Source organism: Salvelinus alpinus, chromosome 18 (genome assembly GCF_045679555.1).
Source record: "Salvelinus alpinus chromosome 18, SLU_Salpinus.1, whole genome shotgun sequence".
Classification (NCBI taxonomy): Eukaryota; Metazoa; Chordata; class Actinopteri; order Salmoniformes; family Salmonidae; genus Salvelinus; species Salvelinus alpinus.
The window spans coordinates 12,074,900-12,093,451 of NC_092103.1; the positions used below are offsets into that span (position 1 = coordinate 12,074,900).

An 18,552-nucleotide genomic window follows, 5' to 3' on the forward strand; every position below is an offset into this window, starting at 1 on the left:
GTGCACTGTTCTTCAACTGGTTCATTAAATGGGATTCAGCGAGAACGAAATCTAACGCAAATTGGAATTTTTGAAGGCAGGATTACGAGACTCGATCACTGTAAATTAATTAACAGAGAATATTGGACGCCTACAGACAACACTGCAAGAATGATAGCATCCAATATGTCAAAATCCATTAAATGTAGCATTTTAAAGGCTAGTTGGCAGTGGAAATTGACTCCATTAAGTTATATTTGATGTTAAAAATACAGATTTATTTTTTGTACTTTTACCCCTTTTTCTCCCCAATTGGTAGTTACAAGCTTGTCCCATCGGTGCACCTCCCATACGGACTTGGGAGAGGCGAAGGTCGAGAGCCATGCGTCCTCTGAAACACAACCCTGCTTGACACACTGCTCACTTAACCCAGAGGTCAGCCACTCCAATCAACTGGTGACCAAAGTCAGCTTAGGTGTGCAGCCCACCACAAGGAGTCACTAGAGCGCAATGGGATAAGGACATCCAGACCCTAACGATGCTGGGCCAATTGTGCACCGCCTCATGGGTCTCCCGTGGGTCTCCCGGCACAGCCGGCTGTGACACAGCCTGGGATTGAACCCGAATCTATAGTGACACCTCAAGCACTGCGATGCAGTGCCTTAGACCGCTGCACCACTCTGGGTGCATGTCTCATAATTCTTGTAGAAAATGTTACTTCACTGGAGTTAGGGGAGTATTAACTTGATTCAGAATAGTGCACACACCATTTCACATTCAATATAAGGTAGCACAACTTTTCCAAACCATACTATTTAACCTGAGTTGACTTGTTTGCTACACTGTAAATGTACACCGAGTGTACAAAACATTAGGAACAACCCACAATCACCACCCATTTGCCCTCAGAAATGTCCTCAATTGTTCGGGGCATGGACTCTACAAGGTGTCAAAAGCGTTCCACAGGGATGCTAGCCCATGTTGACTCCAATGCTTCCCACAGTTGTGTCAAGTTGGCTGGATGTCCTTTGGCTGGTGGATCGTTCTTGATACACACAGGAAACTGTTGAGCGTTAAAAACCCAGCAGCATTGCAGTTCTTCCCACACTCAAGTCGGTACGCCTGGTATCTACTACCATACCCCGTTCAAAAGCACTTAAATATTTTGTCTTGCCCATTCACCCTCTGAATGGCACATATACACAATACATGTCTCAATTGTCTCAAGGCTTAAAAATCTTTTAACCTGTCTCCTCCCATTCATATATACTGATTGAAGTGTATTTAGCAAGTGACATGAATTAGGGATCATATCTTTCCCCTGGATTCACCTGGTCAGTCTAGGTCATGGAAAGAGTAGATGTTCTTAATGTTTTGTACACTCAGTGTATGTGTCGATGGTACAATATCTGAACATCAAAGTCTGCAAATAACACTAAATCCTCGGTTTATGTTTTCAAACAGCACTAAATTATGGATTTGTAATTATGGAGAGAGAGAGAGAAAGAAAGAAAGAAAAAGAAAGATAAAGAGAGAGAGAGAAAGATATGGAGAGAGAGAGAGAGATCCCATGTTGATGCACAGTATTACAGTTTTGGGCTGCCTGCAGAATCTAGGACAGAAAGTGCCTCCAGCAGTGTTACCGGTACATCACTACTATTACAGAACAGGCAAGTTGCAGGGAGATTCATCAGCTGCCCAATAGTCTTCATGATAAAAACAAGTGGATGGATAACAAGAAGGAGATATCTGAACTTGTAGCTTAAACATAAAAGTTGGTCCACATTAACCCCTGTATGGCTGGCTTTCATTGCACTCTTTCACTTGTCAAACAGTATGTTCAATTGCTCAGTAAATTGACTGCAATTATGTGCTGTTATTGGCTAGATAATTGATTTTATATCCACAGTCCCATGAAGTCTGGCCAGTGATATGGCCCTCTCACGCTAGATTGACTAGTAATCAATCAATTAACCAATTAGTGGAATCAATCATTCAATCAATCACTCAGCTAACCACAATTGACCCTTGACAATCATACATACATTTTCATCTCGGCTACAGTTATTAAACGTAATAGCATATGTATCGAAACACTTCCCATCAGAATAGCATTACACATAGCCCAACATCACCGGTGGGCAGGGAAAGGGTTACTGTTTTGTAAAATGACATTTTGAAGGGGGGGAAAAGCTCACACACAGCTCTGCTGGCGCGGTTGTTTGGTGCAGGTTGACGTTATCAGTAAATTAGGACATGGCTTGCAGCTCGATGACCAGCTTGGGAGGAGGGAGAGCCTGAACGGTGTTGCCTAAATGAGATAAAAAGCGCGTGGTTGGTGCTTGTTTCTTTTTCTCCAGCTAGGTGTCGTATCCGTAGCAGTGTGAATATCCGCGCAGAACGACGAGGCCAGCTCACACTGCCCGGCTACACCGCGAAATGGTCACGTCTATTCTTGGGCTCCTTATCCTACCAATATGTCTTCAGCAGTGTGGTTTTGTACACGGTAAGTAGCCTACTTTTACATGTCTAAACGTCTTGTGGTGTATTTCAATGTGTTGGTACAACACCGGGTTGGTTATGCCCATTACACCTGCCTATGTTTCTTTACACAGGAATGACAGTGGCAATCTAATACTCAACCTTGCTTTCGTTCTATGAGTATTGCACAACGTGCACACGGTTTTTCACAGTGCCCTCAGCATATTTATTCCAACATTTGCAGTTTCCAATAAAATGCCTAGGTTTGATTGAAATAAACTCTTTAATTGCTTTCAGTCTTTAGGTGTCGGTCATTTTAAATGCGGCCAGGCAAAAGGCCTTCGTCTGTGTTTATGTAAGCTACGTGGTCGTTATACTAGAAAAAGGTAACACAGTTTTTTAAATGGTTAGTGTGGGTAATTGGTTTGGTTACAGTGCACCTGAAATCGATGTACTGATATAGGGTGGAAAATGTATTTGGATTCTTCTCTTCAACATTCGCTCTCTGTAGGTTACAGAATTTTCCACCAGTGATAATTTATTCCTGAAGATTGGGGCGAGCCTTCAATGGATTGATATGTTGTGTTTCACACTGGCCAGTGGGACAGCGTAGCAACACCACATTCTCCGCTTGGGAGGGGGGCAATATATAAAACAAATTTACAAAGAACAGGTGACTGATTATTTGCGGACTCCTGTTGGATTGCAGTGAATGGCACTGGCAATTAAGCGCTTGTCTATATTAGCCTATCCTATCGGTATGTAGACCATCTATGAAGTGTTTAGATTTGTCGTTGAGCATGAAGGGAAATGTTTTGCCACACCGTGAAAATAACATTTATTAGTGTCGGGGGCTTTTGTTTTACTTAGTGAATTGAGCGAGACTATACGCAAATTAGGTTCGTCTTGACCTAATTAAAATGGAGATGTATCCAAGGACCAAGGCTTTATTCTCCATTTTGGTTGTGATACTGAGACCAATAGTGCTCAAAAGCGCGTTGTCTTCAGACTAGGACAGTGGACAGGGACTACAGACGGCCACAATAAGTGGCGAATGGAAATTAGTTTGTCAATCAAATTAGACAATCGGCCTAAATGAAAGATGCGCATATTGTAATTGTCTCGTTACTCAATTAAGAGTAAAATGAAATAAAAGTGGGCTTGGCTTACCTACAGCAGTTTTAATTTTAGTCTTTGCCCTCTAGCTTTCATTATGGAAGCTGTTTGAGTATTAACCATACATTGGTCTAACACTAATTACATATTTCCTTGGAGTGTTTCAGACTTTCTATTAATGATTGCACAGTTGCAAACACTTGAGAAGCCTTCAATTAATTTGAATATGGTGAATGAGACAGATCAGCAAGATGCAAATAGGCGTTAGTAAGCCTGCTTTAGTTTGGTTGGTGGGTTTATTCCCTAATGTACACTGATTTAAAAATATAAACGCAACATGTAGTGTTGGTTTCATGAGCTGAAATAAGATCCCAGACTTTGTCCATACACACAAAAAGCTTATTTCTCTCAAATGTTTATGTCCCTGTCAGTGAGCATCTCCTTTGCAAGATAATTCATCCACCTGACAGGTGTGGCATATCAAGAAGCTGATTAAACAGCATGATAATTACACAGGTGCATCTTGTGCTGTGGACAATAAAAGGCCTCTCTAAAATGTGCAGTTTTGTTACACAACACAATGCCACAGATTGTCTAGTTGAGGGAGCGTGCAATTGCCATGGTGACTGCAGAAATGTCCACCAGAGCTGTTGCCAGAGAATTGAATGTTCATTTCTCTACCATAAGCAGTCTCCAACATTGTTTTAGAGAATTTGGCAGTACATCCAACTGGCCTCTCAATCGCAGACCATGTGTGGGCAAGCGGTTTGCTGATGTCAATGTTGTGAACTGAGTGCCCCAGGTTGGCTTTGGGGGTATGGGCAGGCATACAGACAACGAACACAATTGTTTTTTTATCGATGGCAATTTGAATGCAGAGATGGGTGACGGGATCCTATTGTTTTGGGGGGGGGGGGGGGGGTGTCTGTGACCAACAGATGCAGATCTGTATTCCCAGTCATGTGAAATCCATAGATTAGGGCCTTATGCATTTATTTAAAATCATTGATTTCCTTATGAAAAGTAAAATCTTTGAAAATGGTGCGTTTATATTTTTGTTCAGTATTCGTCCAAGTTATTGCCTACTATCAAGTTTTTAATCAACAGACCCACTCCCCCAGGCTCGCTCACATGTTAACTTTTCAGTGAAGCAACCGCAGCACAAAATGTGGTACAATAGCAGAGATGTATCTGAGTTAACTCCTGCTGTGATCTGTCTTTGCTCTATAGAACAGACAAGCAGTAGGACCTATACAGTTGACTAACATTCACATGATTCAGCCTCGTAGTTTGTATGATTATGGAAGTCTCCATTTATTTTGGCCTGGGACTCCATTTTGTTGATGCCCTGCCCCTCAGGACCAGCCTTATTATTCTAGTTGCGGTTTGGGGAGGGGGTAATGGGTTTAGCTGTAGTGTAAACCACTCTAGGGGCACTGCTGCTACGCACCGGTCCTTGCCTTGAACTATCACTGGAAGGTTTGGGTATGAGTGGCACTGATTAATGTAGTCTCTCTACGATGTGTAGGCCTGTGTATGGGAACCCATATCAGCCACTTGTTTGGTAGTTCCCCTGAGACTTATGCTAATGTCCACACTGCAAGCGCTCTGCTTTATATAACCCTCTTGATGGTTCTTTGGCATTCTACCCTTCAGGAGCCTGATCTGCTGGCTTGTTTAGAAAATGGCTGTCTGAAGATGGCACCCTACTGCTTATTTAGGGCACTGCTTTTGACTCGTGGCGTCTGGTCAAAAGTGTGTGCTATTTAGGCGGTAGGGTGCCATTTCGGACACCCTATGGCCACTGCCCAGGACAATTATTAGTCAGTCCCAGGCAGACTATTGTGCTGGTGGTATTGGCCTCCCGTCACAGGTCGTTAGCTCCCTGCTGCAGAAGTGTACCATACTGAGCAGATGATCACTCAGGCACACTCTTGAGGAGCAGGGGGTTGTTAGACATGGTCCGGCTGTACTTTCTCCTCTCTGCACAGGCTCTTAGCTGGCAACAGCCACTCTGTCATAGTGGAGCCATATGCCGTCTTTCACTGTGGCTGGCTGGTACCTACGGCACAGTGGGTAATTGGTGATGTCAAATTAAAACTCTGACCCTGTCAATATTAACCCCATAGACAGTCATTTAGAATTTGACTCATGGCTTAACCATCGATTGGCTGAATGTGTGCATGTAGTGATGGCTTACTTTGTTTTTCTGTGTCCTACAAACACGACCCAGGTCAGGACTTTCAATTTGGTGACGAACAAGATGGAACGTTGTAGTCCTTGAGGCCCGGAGACGCTAACGCTAGTTCTACATTGTTGTGCAATCTGTATTTCCTTGTTCCTTACAGGATCAAAGACAGAATGTGAGCCCAGTCAGTTCCAGTGTGGGAATGGCCGCTGCATCCCGTCTGTCTGGCAGTGTGACGGGGATGAGGACTGCTCCGACGGCAGTGACGAGCACACCTGTGGTGAGACGCACTAACCGCTTTTCGCACTATTTCATCAGATCGGTGACAAATCAGTGGCATAGCCTATTAGAAAACGACCCTTGTAATCTTGGCCCCATTGGTGCTGTGACTGAATCCACCAGGGTTATCATGACCTGGTGTAAGTGGCGACGGTTCTGGAGAGCTAAAAATGGCAGTGACGGAGACGCGCAAACGAGCCCCATCTGGGCAAACGGAGTGTCACCTTGATTTTCTGTGCTATCTGGGTCATGGGGGATGAGACTGAGCGGGATGGAGGGAAAGAAGAGGTTGCCGTAGAAAGGGATGTGCGGTCTCAATGAAATCTGTGCTGACATAACCGCTTTAGTGTTACTATGGATTACCTGTCCATCTGTTTCCTTTGTCTCTCTGCCCGTGGATCCCTCTATTGACTGTATACATTACCAACACAGCCCTGGTGACATTAATGTTGATGGGACTTCCATAATAGTTAGATGGGCCTCTGCCACTTATTGCCAATCTAGTCACAAGGAGGAATGGCCTGTGAGGAGGCTCTTTAACACAGTGGACATGAAGTGACTGGAAATAGGGTGGGATAAGTGGGAGGGTGAGTGCTTTGCCATTGTAGAGGTCTGTTTGACAAATAATATTATGCTCAGTGCAATAGACCAGGGTTTCCCCAAACTGTCCTGAGGGTCCCCTGGGTGCACCTCTTGGTTATTGTCGTAGCACTACACAGCTGATTGAACATAAACACTTCATCTTCAAGCTTTGATTATTTGAATCAGCTGTGTAGTGGGGCCCCAGAACTGTTTTGAAAACCCTGCAATAGATCACTATACTAAATATACACTATAGTGACTGATTTTAAAGGGCACATTGTCAATCCTTATATTGGTTTAGTCTGGATCTGACTTTCGGCTCTTATTTGTGGTACTTTGGTTGGTACTTTGGAGTGGATTTTGCCCTCACTGAAAGACCAAGATGCTTCACTTGCTGTTTTGATTCTGAAGCTTGCATACTGTATCACTCTAACACACTCGATGCCGCTGTGCCTTTGCAGTTCGTAAGACCTGTGCGGCGGTGGATTTTGTCTGTCGCAATGGCCAATGCGTCCCCAAGAGATGGCACTGCGACGGTGAGCCAGACTGCGAGGATGGCTCTGACGAGAGCGTGGAAGTTTGCCGTAAGTCATCTGCAACAAACCAGCCCCAGATTGGGACTCCTTTTCCTTCTGATCTTCATATTCAGTTGAGAATTGTATACCTGTCTAAAATAAATGTTTGAATGTTTTGCCTTCACTTACAGTATGATCAAAAGTTGGGTTAAATGGCCTCTTCCATAATAAGTGGATCAGGTTGTCAATCTCACACGGAGGCGTTTCACCATGTGCCTCCCACTGTCTGCCAATGCAACAGCTGTGTCAGTTTGTGGATATGGCTTTGGATCAAGATTGGATCAGGTTACTCGGGCTCTTTCCGCTATACTGCTTTAAGTGCATGTCCTCCGTGCACCCTCGCATAGTTCGACTTGCATAGAGACCAGGTGGCCACATTAAAAGCCTTCATTTAATGTTCCAAATGGGATTGTTCCCAGTGACGTGGGCAGCAGCAATGTATTCCACTGCAATACACAATGAGCAGGGTGTCAGTCATATTTGGGGTGGTTCGTGTGTACGTGCAGGTCAAGATGTCATATCACTGGTTTGTTTGACCAGCTGTCGGAAAGCTGTCTGTCAGTACGCATGGTAATGTTTGTGTGAGAATGTGAGTCACCGCTCACCACACTTCAATATTGTACAATTGAGGAACTCAAAATTCTCCCAGATTCTTTAGTTAGAAGCAGTTGGCTATTAAGCAAGTCGCTCCCAAAAGTGCATTAGGTCAGATGACTGCTTCTACACCTGCATTGTTTGGGGTTTTAGGCAGGGTTTCTGTACAGCACTTTGAGATCAGATGTAAGACAGGCTTTATAAATACATTTGATTTGATAAGACGTTAAGAATATTTCCAAAGCCGCATGTCTCCTTTCATCTGCCATCGTACATTACTCTGAGCCCAGTGTGTGATGTTACATTAGGAGCTGTATGAGTTGGCTTCTCTGTGGAGCTAATGCTTCACAAGCTCTTCTGACTGATACTGCCCAGCATACTGAACCAACAGGCATTGTGCCAATAGCCACTAGATAGAGACTTGTAAGAGTTTTGAATGGGCTCGAAGATGTGCTCTGGACTCTCAGCCTAGTTAAGGAAGCATTCGTAATCTGATCTATACAGTTACCTACCCCGTAAAGAGGAAGTGTACACACACTTCTCAATCTAATCTTGTTGAACACATCAAGATCAATTGATTTGTCTAACTGCCTACGTTTGCGATCCGAGGCGGTCGACTCAGTGCTCCGCTCAATATATCGCTCAGTGCTCCATTAGCCAGCCTAGCCCAGCGCCCTGCAGAATTGTGTGTTAAGCATTTCACATCCCAAACACTTGAAGCACTAAAGGTCAATAAATTCACTCCCACTCATCCATGTGCCCTGCAGACACCAGGACCTGCCGTGTGAATGAGTTCAGCTGTGGGGCCGGGTCCACCCAATGCATCCCGGTCTTCTGGAAGTGTGATGGAGAGAAGGACTGCGATAACGGCGAGGATGAAATTGACTGCGGTGAGTTTATTTGCCATGTAGCTGTAGGGCGAGAGGTGTCCCTCAAACCACTAGGTGGATTTCCTTACTGTGTATTTGAATGACTCCAAGCAGAGACAGTTAATTTAAGAGTACATGGTTGGTTCCTACATTAGTGTCACAGTACTGACTACTCCGTTCACTCACAGGTAACATCACGTGCGCCTCGCTGGAGTTCACCTGTGCGAGCGGCCGCTGTATCTCCCGTAACTTTGTGTGTAACGGCGAGGACGACTGTGGCGACGGGAGTGACGAGCAGGAGTGTGCCCCGTCGTCCTGCGGCCCCAGCGAGTTTCAGTGTGGCAACGCCACCTGTATCCCTGGCAGCTGGGTGTGTGACGACGACGTGGATTGCCAGGACCAATCGGACGAATCCCCTCAGCGCTGTGGTCGCCACCCCACGCCCCCGGCTAAATGTTCACCCAGCGAGACGCAGTGTGGGTCTGGGGAGTGCATCCACCGCAAGTGGCGCTGTGACGGAGACTCCGACTGCAAGGACGGCAGTGACGAAGCAAACTGTCGTAAGTGTGGCGCGGCTTAATCGGACCGCCTGCAGGCTGCAGCAGGCCAGCCGATGTACATTTTTTGGGTTACTACTTTTTTGCTACACAGGTCAGATTGCGCTGGTTTCATATGATCATAAATGGAGCCTTCTATTTCAATAAAACGATATTGCAATAAAAGGATCTGGCCATAAAAAACGTGCTTGTCTTTATACTCAGTGTTCATAGCAGCTGTGATGAGTGTCTGTTTTTTATGGTTATGACCGTGGTGTAGGTATTGAGTGGAAATAAGTAATGGTTGTTGGTGTATATGGGCTCATATGTGCTTAAGGGTTAATGGTGTAACAGGTCTGTCCTCTCCTCCAGCTGTTCGTACCTGCAGGCCAGACCAGTTCAAGTGTGAGGACGGCAACTGTATCCACGGCAGCAGACAGTGCAACAGCTTGCGTGATTGTGCAGATGGCACCGACGAAGTCAACTGCAAAAACTGTGAGTGTTGAACCAGAAGTAATGTCGTTCCGAATGAATGTACTTAGTGTTGCGACACTACAGAACGTTTCCTACACAAGGTCATTTTTGCTTCGGCGTTCAGTTATTCCTGTGAGTTGGGTCAAAAATATGGTCAATAAATATTAAATTGATATTCAGGTCTACAGTAATGAGATTATTGAAGTATTGACTTCAAACGTCACATGAATTGCGTTGGGTGCACCTGCAATTAAGCACGCCTCCGTGTTCCTATGGGGGACATGCACAACAATTGTAGATGGTCGACTCTCAATCTCCTACACCCACTTCCATTATGTCACTGTACCTGTTTAACAGTATCACCGGTTTGTAATGTCACTTACTTTCTCTTTCACGACTCAGTGACGCAGTGCAACGGCCCTGACAGGTTCAAGTGTCGGAGTGGAGAGTGTATCGAGATGAGCAAAGTGTGCAACAAGGCCCGGGACTGTCCTGACTGGAGCGACGAGCCCATCAAAGAGTGCAGTAAGTGGATGACGGGAACCAAACCTGTTTATAATTAAGCAGTAGAAGCGACGGGAGGATGAGTTCAGTTAGTGTGTAGTCTTGTGATTTGTTCGTTCACGATGAAGAGCCACGAATGCTTTCCCTGGAGTGGGTTAGCTTGCCTTGCAAGTTGCAATACTGCCCTGGTTGTAGACCGCAGAACGTTATGGGTTTGACGCAAGTGTTCTGTGTTTGTGTATACCACTTACTATATACATTTACCCTTTTGACCTGTCCCATGGAGGATACCTCGTATTGTCCTTGTCAAACTCGTCATACGCTACAGCGATCCCATTGGTCCACTACGGTTCAGCCAGCCGAAGCCATTCCACTGATGTGATTGATTATCAGGCAGGCCTTTGTTTGTGAATGAAGGGCTTGAGTAACCGCTGTTCCCGTTTCAGACCAGAACGAGTGTCTGCTGAACAATGGTGGCTGCTCCCACATGTGCCGGGACATGGTGATTGGCTACGAGTGTGACTGCACCCCTGGACTGCAGCTCATAGACCGTAAAACCTGTGGGGGTAGGAGCCATATCCAATCATTAACCCATACACTATTCCATTTCAACTCTCATACAAAAGAAAGGCATTTTCAGTTGACATTTGTAACTGGGTTTTGAGACGTACTACGTCTCTTACATTTGACTTGGTATTCACAACCGAATTCATTGACCTCCAACTGTTAGTGACTCATGTTTTTCCCTTTCCCGCAGACATCAATGAGTGTATGAATCCTGGGATCTGTAGTCAGATCTGTATCAACCTGAAGGGAGGGTATAAGTGCGAGTGCCACAACAGTTACCAGATGGACCCCACCACAGGAGTGTGCAAGGCCGTGGGTAAGTTGGCCCACCCTGGCGTGTGTACACCATGCTGTACCACTACGAGCACATGGCAGAGGGATGCCTAGGCAGACGTTGGCGCGCTAGAGGAACGCAGCATCACTAATGGGCATCCGATCCAATGGACTCTGTACCCCATGTCGATCTGTCCTGATCAATGCGTTTTGAGTTTTCAAGCGTCTTTATATATCCTCAAGCTGATATATATGATATGAATCCAAGTTCAAATAGAATAGCAGTGATATCGTTTACAACGACCTTGATCTGAGAAGTCCAGCTGGGGATGTTTTTGTGCCATTTCTGACTCAGTGACTCGTGATTAGTGGTGTTCTGACATGAGGACAGATTTAAAAGGCTCCATTGTAGTGTCATTATGAATGAGTGTCTGTGGCTCCCTCAAGGCACGGAGCCCTGTCTGATCTTCACCAACCGGAGGGACATCCGGAAGCTGGGTCTGGAGAGGAGGGAGTACACGCAGATCGTGGAGCAGCTGCGGAACACAGTGGCACTGGATGCAGACATCACCCAGCAGAAGCTCTTCTGGGCTGACCTGAGCCAGAGGGCCATCTTCAGGTAGCTACGGGTCCCATCTTCAGGTGCAACGTGTCCCGTCACACCCACATGAGATTGTCTCAGCCCATAGATGGTCTATTATGGGGGAGTCTGTTTTACCTCAACTTTGACCTGTTATCACTGGTTTCTGACAGACGTATGAAAGCATTTTTACGTGGTAACCAGGGCCAAAGTTCACTGAGCATATGTTCGCTATACTTCCCAGAAATAAACCATTCAACCCTTCAAATTACAGTTTTTGGCTCAATGAGTAACCTCGAACCGAACACAAATGTTTCTCAACCCCTTGTCTTTCCAGCACGGTGTTGGATAAGCGAGGAGATGTAGGAAGTCATGTGAAGGTGATAGATAACATCCAGACACCAGTGGGGATCGCAGTAGACTGGATCTACAAGAACATCTACTGGTCAGACCTCGGTACCAAGACCATAGCTGTGGCCAACTTCCTCGGCACCAAACGAAAAGTTCTCTTCGACAGCGGTTTGAAAGAGCCTGCGTCCGTCGCTGTTGATCCACTCTCTGGGTAAAGTTACTGTTTTATGGGGGTCCACATTTCTGTTGAACAGTTCCTGAATGCTTCCACATTTTGAACCCTATTAATGATTTAATCTCTGCCGGTGTTCTAGATTCTTGTACTGGTCAGATTGGGGTGAACCAGCTAAGATTGTGAAGTCTGGCATGAACGGGGTTGACAGGCAGGTCCTGGTCCAGACTGATATTCAGTGGCCCAATGGCATCACCCTGGGTGGGTAAAGCTGGATTCTGATTGTATATATTCTGATTCACATTATACCTAATGTGCATTTACCCTTTGAGCAGGTTCAATTGCTTTCACGGCTACAGGCTGTGATAAACATGTATATTCACTTCCTTCCCTTAGACCTGATCAAGAGTAGACTGTATTGGGTGGACTCAAAGTTGCACATGCTCTCTAGCGTCGACCTGAACGGAGACAACCGGAGGAAAGTGCTCCATTCCCCAGAATACCTGGCTCACCCCTTCGCTGTCACTGTGTTCGAGGTATGGCTATGGCTCTCGATGCGCTGTGAGGGTGAAATGTGTGTGTATATAACAAGTGTGCGGCAGCTACTTCCTATAACTAATACACTGGCAGGGCAATTGACGGTTGAGATTGTAGTTTTGTGTCTGCAATTTGATTGCTTCTCGTGTGAATGCTGTAGAGCAAACTCATGCTACCCAGCAGACACACACTTTTATTGACATTCGTAATTGGTAATTTGCTAAATCGCCGTTCAAAGGGATTAGTTGGTTTCACCGTAACTGTTTTTCTGTAAACTGTAAACCCCATGATTTTCTCATGTGTGGTGATCAATGGCATTTACCCCTGGTGGCATTTGACAGAATTACTGTCACACTGTTAGAATAAATATCTGTTCAGTGTCTTCAAAAGTCTTTCCTTCTCTGAAGCGTAGGTCCCAAGCCATTTCTACTGGCATCTGCTCTGGGGTTTAGTGTGTGACTGATTTTGTTTCAGGATCGAGTGTTTTGGACAGATGGGGAGAACGAGGCAATCTACGGAGCAAACAAGTTCACAGGCTCTGATGTGATTACCCTGGCAAGCAATCTGAACGAGCCACAGGACATCATTGTTTACCACGAGCTAATCCAGCTGTCTGGTAAGGCTGCCAGATGTTAGCCCTCTCTCTCCCAAGCCCCAGTGATCAGGTTGTTAGTTAGCCTAGATCACAGGGAGAGAGGGCTGTGTTTGCTGCCTCTGTGAAATTCACAGCTCCACACTCCTATGTAACAGTCTTCAGTCAACTCCATTGACCCCTGTAACCGTTAGATAGGGAAAGGTCAAAAACAAGGATCCTTCCATGCATTAACTGGCTAGCCTCTCTAAATGCCAGAGCCCTGTTTAAAAAACACTTAGACTACGACATTTTAGGAGATCAAAATGCTGTCATGTAGGAGTGACTAGATCTGCATTTTTACAGGCAAAGTAACATTACATGAAGAAGTATGGGGCACAGGCAGTGGCTAACTGGTTCCTTCCATTTTGATTCCACACAGGGACAAACTGGTGCAATGAGAAGGCTCAGAACGGTGGCTGTGCCTACATGTGCCTGCCAGCTCCACAGATCAACAAATACTCCCCAAAATACACGTGCGTGTGTCCGAAAGACCAGACGCTCGCTTCAAACGGCCTTCACTGTAGACCAGGCAAGTACTGTAACGTTAACATCCGGTTGGGCAGTGAGGGGTTAAACGGTGCTGTGATGCAGAGTTTTTTTTTCTTCTGAGGAGCCCTCTCTAGAGGCCTTTAATTCCCATTCTGTCACCCAAGCGTTTCTTTCCCCTCTGTGTTGCAATTCAGATGTGTTGCTTGTGAAGCCTGACAGCTGTAGCCAGGCTGTCTGTCCCTCTGTTTGCCCGTATTCTGCTTCATCCCACTGGCCTTCTGAAGCCTCTGTGCTGCTTTCGCTTCAATGTGCTTTTCTTCCCCCCTCAGAGCCACTGATGTTTGGGAATATAGTTGAGATGGCACTAGGCTTTAAAAGGCAGTTTGATTGAATGAACCACCCGGGGTGCGGAGGGGACAGGGGGATATTGTAGGGGCCAATAAGAGGGACTCCTGTCACTTGAATGCTTTATATACTGCTTTTTAGATTTGATCCAGAAAGCAACATGTTTTATACCCAAATGAAAGCTAACTGAATGACTGTCTTGCCTGGTAATTGATGGAATGCTAGGATATAGACGGTGTGCTTGACGCTTTTCATTTGCGTGAGACAAAGGGGTCAAATTTGCTTAGTGAGGGTACTGGCGGGGAAAGCTCAGGCTGCACCCCACTGCCATTAACCAAGATCTATCACCTAAAATACTGTTATACTTGTCATGCAGTGTAGTCTATGCTCTCAATACACGAAGATCTTTATTAAATTATCAATGAATAGATTCTTTCGTGGTGATTCAGGCCCAGGTATGAGTTAAGTAGGGATAATATTTTGTCTGATCTAATCGTCTCCTGCTTCATTTCATTAATGCCGTTCCTAATTCTACATGAGCAGCCTTCAGATTTTGCACTACTATAGAGTAATATAGGCCTTAACATTTCCTGCTTTTTGTCACCAATTCCTTTGGCAATTGAACAAGGCTCTATGGTTAGCTGGACAGTAGTATAGAACATTGATTTGATTTCCGTCTAGTAATTTTGAATCACTTCTGCATGTTTTTTCAAACGCTTCTGTGCTTCGCGTTGCTCCGCTTTCCTGTTTTTCCGCTAGGAATTAATTTGTGACAAAGTAACATGAAAAAGCTGCGTGGTAACAAGCGTTTCCTTAGTCAGAATGTGAAGCTGTAATTTAAGTTTTGCCAAAGCATTACAATAATCTGTTCTCTTATGACAGTGACCCCTTCAGCTCCCTCAAAGGATGATGGGAAAGCTCTAATACGTCCCACTGACTCCCAAGGTAAAGATGTCAACCGCCCGCATGCCGTGTACGGCTGCATGCGTGTCCTGGCTATAGCCATGACTCAGGACCCAGTAGTCTAGTTTCATGGCCTTTTGGGTTCTTAGATGTCAATTACTTTAATTTTACTCTTGGATGACTCTGGTCTGGCTTCCCTGTGCTACCCATCGTCATGGTGATTAGCCTATAAGCTTTCAGCCTTCTACTGGGGGGGTGTGAGGTGGTGGGAAGTTGGTCAGTCAAGACGTCTGGAGTGTTAGACATTCCTGTACTGTTAAAGGAGGTTTTGGAAGTAGCTATTAATGCCATCCACCCAGGAATGTTAAACGGTAGATTTTAAGTGATGTCTACAATTAGCCAGTGGATGCATGCATAATTAAAGACCACAATTAAAGTAACAAATGGCATTTTATCTGTAGTGGATTTATTTGATTAGCCTGCTTTTTTTTGTAAGATGCCTTTGTTGCGCTGATGTCAGTGTTTTTTGTTCAAAGTGACCACGGTGCCAAAAGTTGTCCCCCAACCTGTCCCTGCTGGTAAGCCCCAGTTCTCCTTCCCTGATTGAGCCCTTGGTGAAAAGAAGTGATAGTTTTCCTTAGACTGTGATTTGTGCCAAAACACTGGTCCGTCAGCCTGCTCTTGCCATCTCCTGATGGCCACAATGTTCCAGAGCCCAGCTGACCACCAGGGGGTTGCCAGAGGGATCAGAGCCACCCTGTTGGCAGATAGGCAGGGGAGAAAAAAAAGCTAGTTCTCTTTGCCCCCCCCCCCCTCATTCACTTACTTGTTTGCAAGTCATGTCACTACCAACTCTATCAACCATGTTCCATTTCCTAGAGGTATTATTTACACATGACCAGTTGGGTCATTGTATTTTAGCCCCGCGAGGTTATTCTTGGTACAACGTGATTATTGGTTACAACTGATCTTAACCTAAATACAGACTAATTGAAAGACATGAACCAGTATATTTCTGTTTTTACATGGTCCCTCAAAGGACTGACTCTCATTCAGACTAACTTTTTCTATTTTAGAAGCCAACATCAGTACATCCATCCATGAGGTGGACTCTACAGCTAGAGGATCTGCAGCTGCCTGGGTTATCCTCCCTGTGTGTAAGTACCGCTGTCACTGCCCATCCTTCCCTTTCCCGCTCCCTCTGCCCGGGCTATCCTCCCTGTGTTGTAAGTACCCCTGTTACTGCCCATCCCTCTTTTGCTCTCCCTCAGCCGCTCTCTCCTGCAGCTGTCTATGACTCACACTTTTAAAGGACACGCAACTATATGATAAGTGGGTGGATGAGCAATACTTCAATGGTTTTTCCTAGATGTAGTAGTTATTGATCGAATGTGGATGATTTATTCAATTAACCCTTGAATTGCACCGACGCTGTGTAACCTTCGCTTTGGCTAGCTGGATATTAAACTACTCCAGTATGGCTAATGTTGATCCCACTTTTGGCTTCTGTCCTCAGTGTTCCTGGCCATGGCTGCTGCAGGAGGTTACTTGATGTGGCGTAACTGGCAGCTGAAGAATAAAAAGAGCATAAACTTTGACAATCCAGTGTACCTGAAAACCACAGAAGAAGACCTCAACATTGATATCAGCAGGCACTCTGCCAATATAGGCCACACCTACCCAGCAGTAAGTGGTCTCCTTAATCAGTCAGTGTTCACTTCTGTAATTAACTACTTGATTGTGTGAACTTCCAATCCCTTGTTGCATTGTGAGTTATCACCTTACATTTACTTGCAGACTGTCCACTAAACAGCTAAACATACGGGGGAAATCCCATTCATTATTGTTACTAGTAGCCAGACCACTTTAGCCCTCAATCTGTAAATTGGTTAGATTCTCTGCCTGTGAAGGTCCACTTTCCATTGTGCTTTTGTCTTCCTTCCAGATATCAGTTGTGAATACAGAAGATGACTTGTCATAACCAATCTGCCAAGTGACCCCCATCGGTTTATTCAACCTTTGGTCTCCATGCCAACGACCTCTGCTTCTTTAACAGAGCTACAACCAGATGCCTTCTGAAGTCTATGTTGTGTTTCCAGGGGGATGTTTGTCATTAGTTGTGTGAATGATGTATGAATTGTCCTACTCACACCAAGTGTCCAAAGTGGCAAGGGGTTTTGGAGGCTTGGCCTCTTTATATCCCCACTCCTTCCCCCTTAGCCCCAAAACATTTCAAAGATTCTACTACGTACGACCTTGCGTCTAGTTGAGTACACTGGTCGTCCTTTGAAGTGAGGCAATGCAGAGCGCCATAATGGTTCTGACCTTCAGTCCCCTACTGGACATGTTTCTCTGAATATTTATGATAAGTGTATTTTAGGCAGGTACTGTCTTAAAATATGTACGTTTCTTATGAACATTATCTCCAGAAGCACATTCTTATAAATATTTTTTTGTGTGATTCTGTGCTGGGAAGCTGAGAGCTAAGGAATGTCATGTTACTACAGCATTTGTAAAACATTGTACATAAACCCTCTTCCCCTAAGAACAGAATCAGGACTGAAGCACTTTGATCAAATGGTCTGCTGTAAATAAGATTGTATACATTTGACTGAAATCAATTTTTGCTATGGTTGGGCATAGTACCAGGGTAGGGTAAGATGTATTTAACTGAATTTGTTAAACTATTTTGTATGTTTGTGCCGTTGCTGTGACTTTTTCTAGCCATGTGCAGGGGGGACTAAATGCTCTGTATCGTGAATAAAATTATTTGCAAACACTTAAGATAAAACAAGACCCTTTCATTTGATTTACACATGTCACTGCTTGACTTTCCCTGTACCACTTTATTTAGGGTGAGATTCAGAATGTACCCCTTTCTCCCAAAGCATACACTCCCCTCATTAATTCAAACAGAATTGACTGGTCTGAGGATGTCATGCATGCACTAAAAAACAATGATTTTTAAAATGAGGGGGAGTGAAAATGTACCAACTTCTGAAGTTTGGTAGAGAATCTGAGTGCAACCAAGGATGTCATTTGTTGGTCTAAGGTAGTGGCCCTAGTAGCTATTCGAGAGCATTATTTAACCATTTTAATGATTGACAGCCTATTTCAACTGCATTCACATATGCATAGTAGTGCCTGATATAACAATTGCAGATGGCAATATGGATTCTGTTTTGATGTACAGGAAATCGTAATCAAAGTAAACCTCGAATGTTAGGGTAAAATATAGATTTCTGACCAAAATAATTTTCTGAGATGGCCATAAAATGGTAATGCTGCCTCGGTGTCGAACTCCCTTTCCTGGTCTACATACTTGAGGACACAAGCTCATGTACAGATACTAAAATAGGAAATGTTTAACTATTCAAAAGTAAGGCATTAAAATGCCAAACGCTTTCTAAATATATATACACCTAACAAAAATTCATGCAATATGTAAAGTGTTGGTCCGATGTTTAACTAGCTGAAATAAAAGATTGCAGATTTTCCATATGCACAAAAAGCTTTTCTCAAAT

General features: G+C 44.7%; 1 protein-coding gene across 3 annotated transcripts; it reads left to right on the plus strand.

Moving 5' to 3' along the window:
• The first annotated feature begins 2,284 nt into the window (after positions 1-2,284).
• vldlr (very low density lipoprotein receptor) lies at positions 2,285-17,819 on the plus strand. 3 transcript variants are annotated; one of them, XM_071350179.1, is made up of 20 exons: positions 2,285-2,485; positions 5,925-6,044; positions 7,087-7,209; positions 8,562-8,684; positions 8,852-9,223; positions 9,572-9,694; positions 10,076-10,198; positions 10,624-10,743; positions 10,935-11,060; positions 11,465-11,636; positions 11,935-12,159; positions 12,263-12,381; positions 12,517-12,656; positions 13,132-13,273; positions 13,671-13,820; positions 15,008-15,070; positions 15,565-15,606; positions 16,105-16,185; positions 16,545-16,714; positions 16,974-17,819. In XM_071350179.1, the coding sequence occupies exons 1-20, from the start codon at positions 2,419-2,421 to the stop codon at positions 17,007-17,009; spliced, it is 2,637 nt and encodes an 878-aa protein (XP_071206280.1). In that variant the 5' UTR covers positions 2,285-2,418; the 3' UTR covers positions 17,010-17,819. The 3 variants fall into 3 exon arrangements, with proteins under 3 accessions (XP_071206280.1, XP_071206282.1, XP_071206283.1); XM_071350181.1 differs by lacking the exon at positions 15,565-15,606; XM_071350182.1 differs by lacking the exons at positions 15,008-15,070; positions 15,565-15,606.
• Positions 17,820-18,552: the final 733 nt, after the last annotated feature.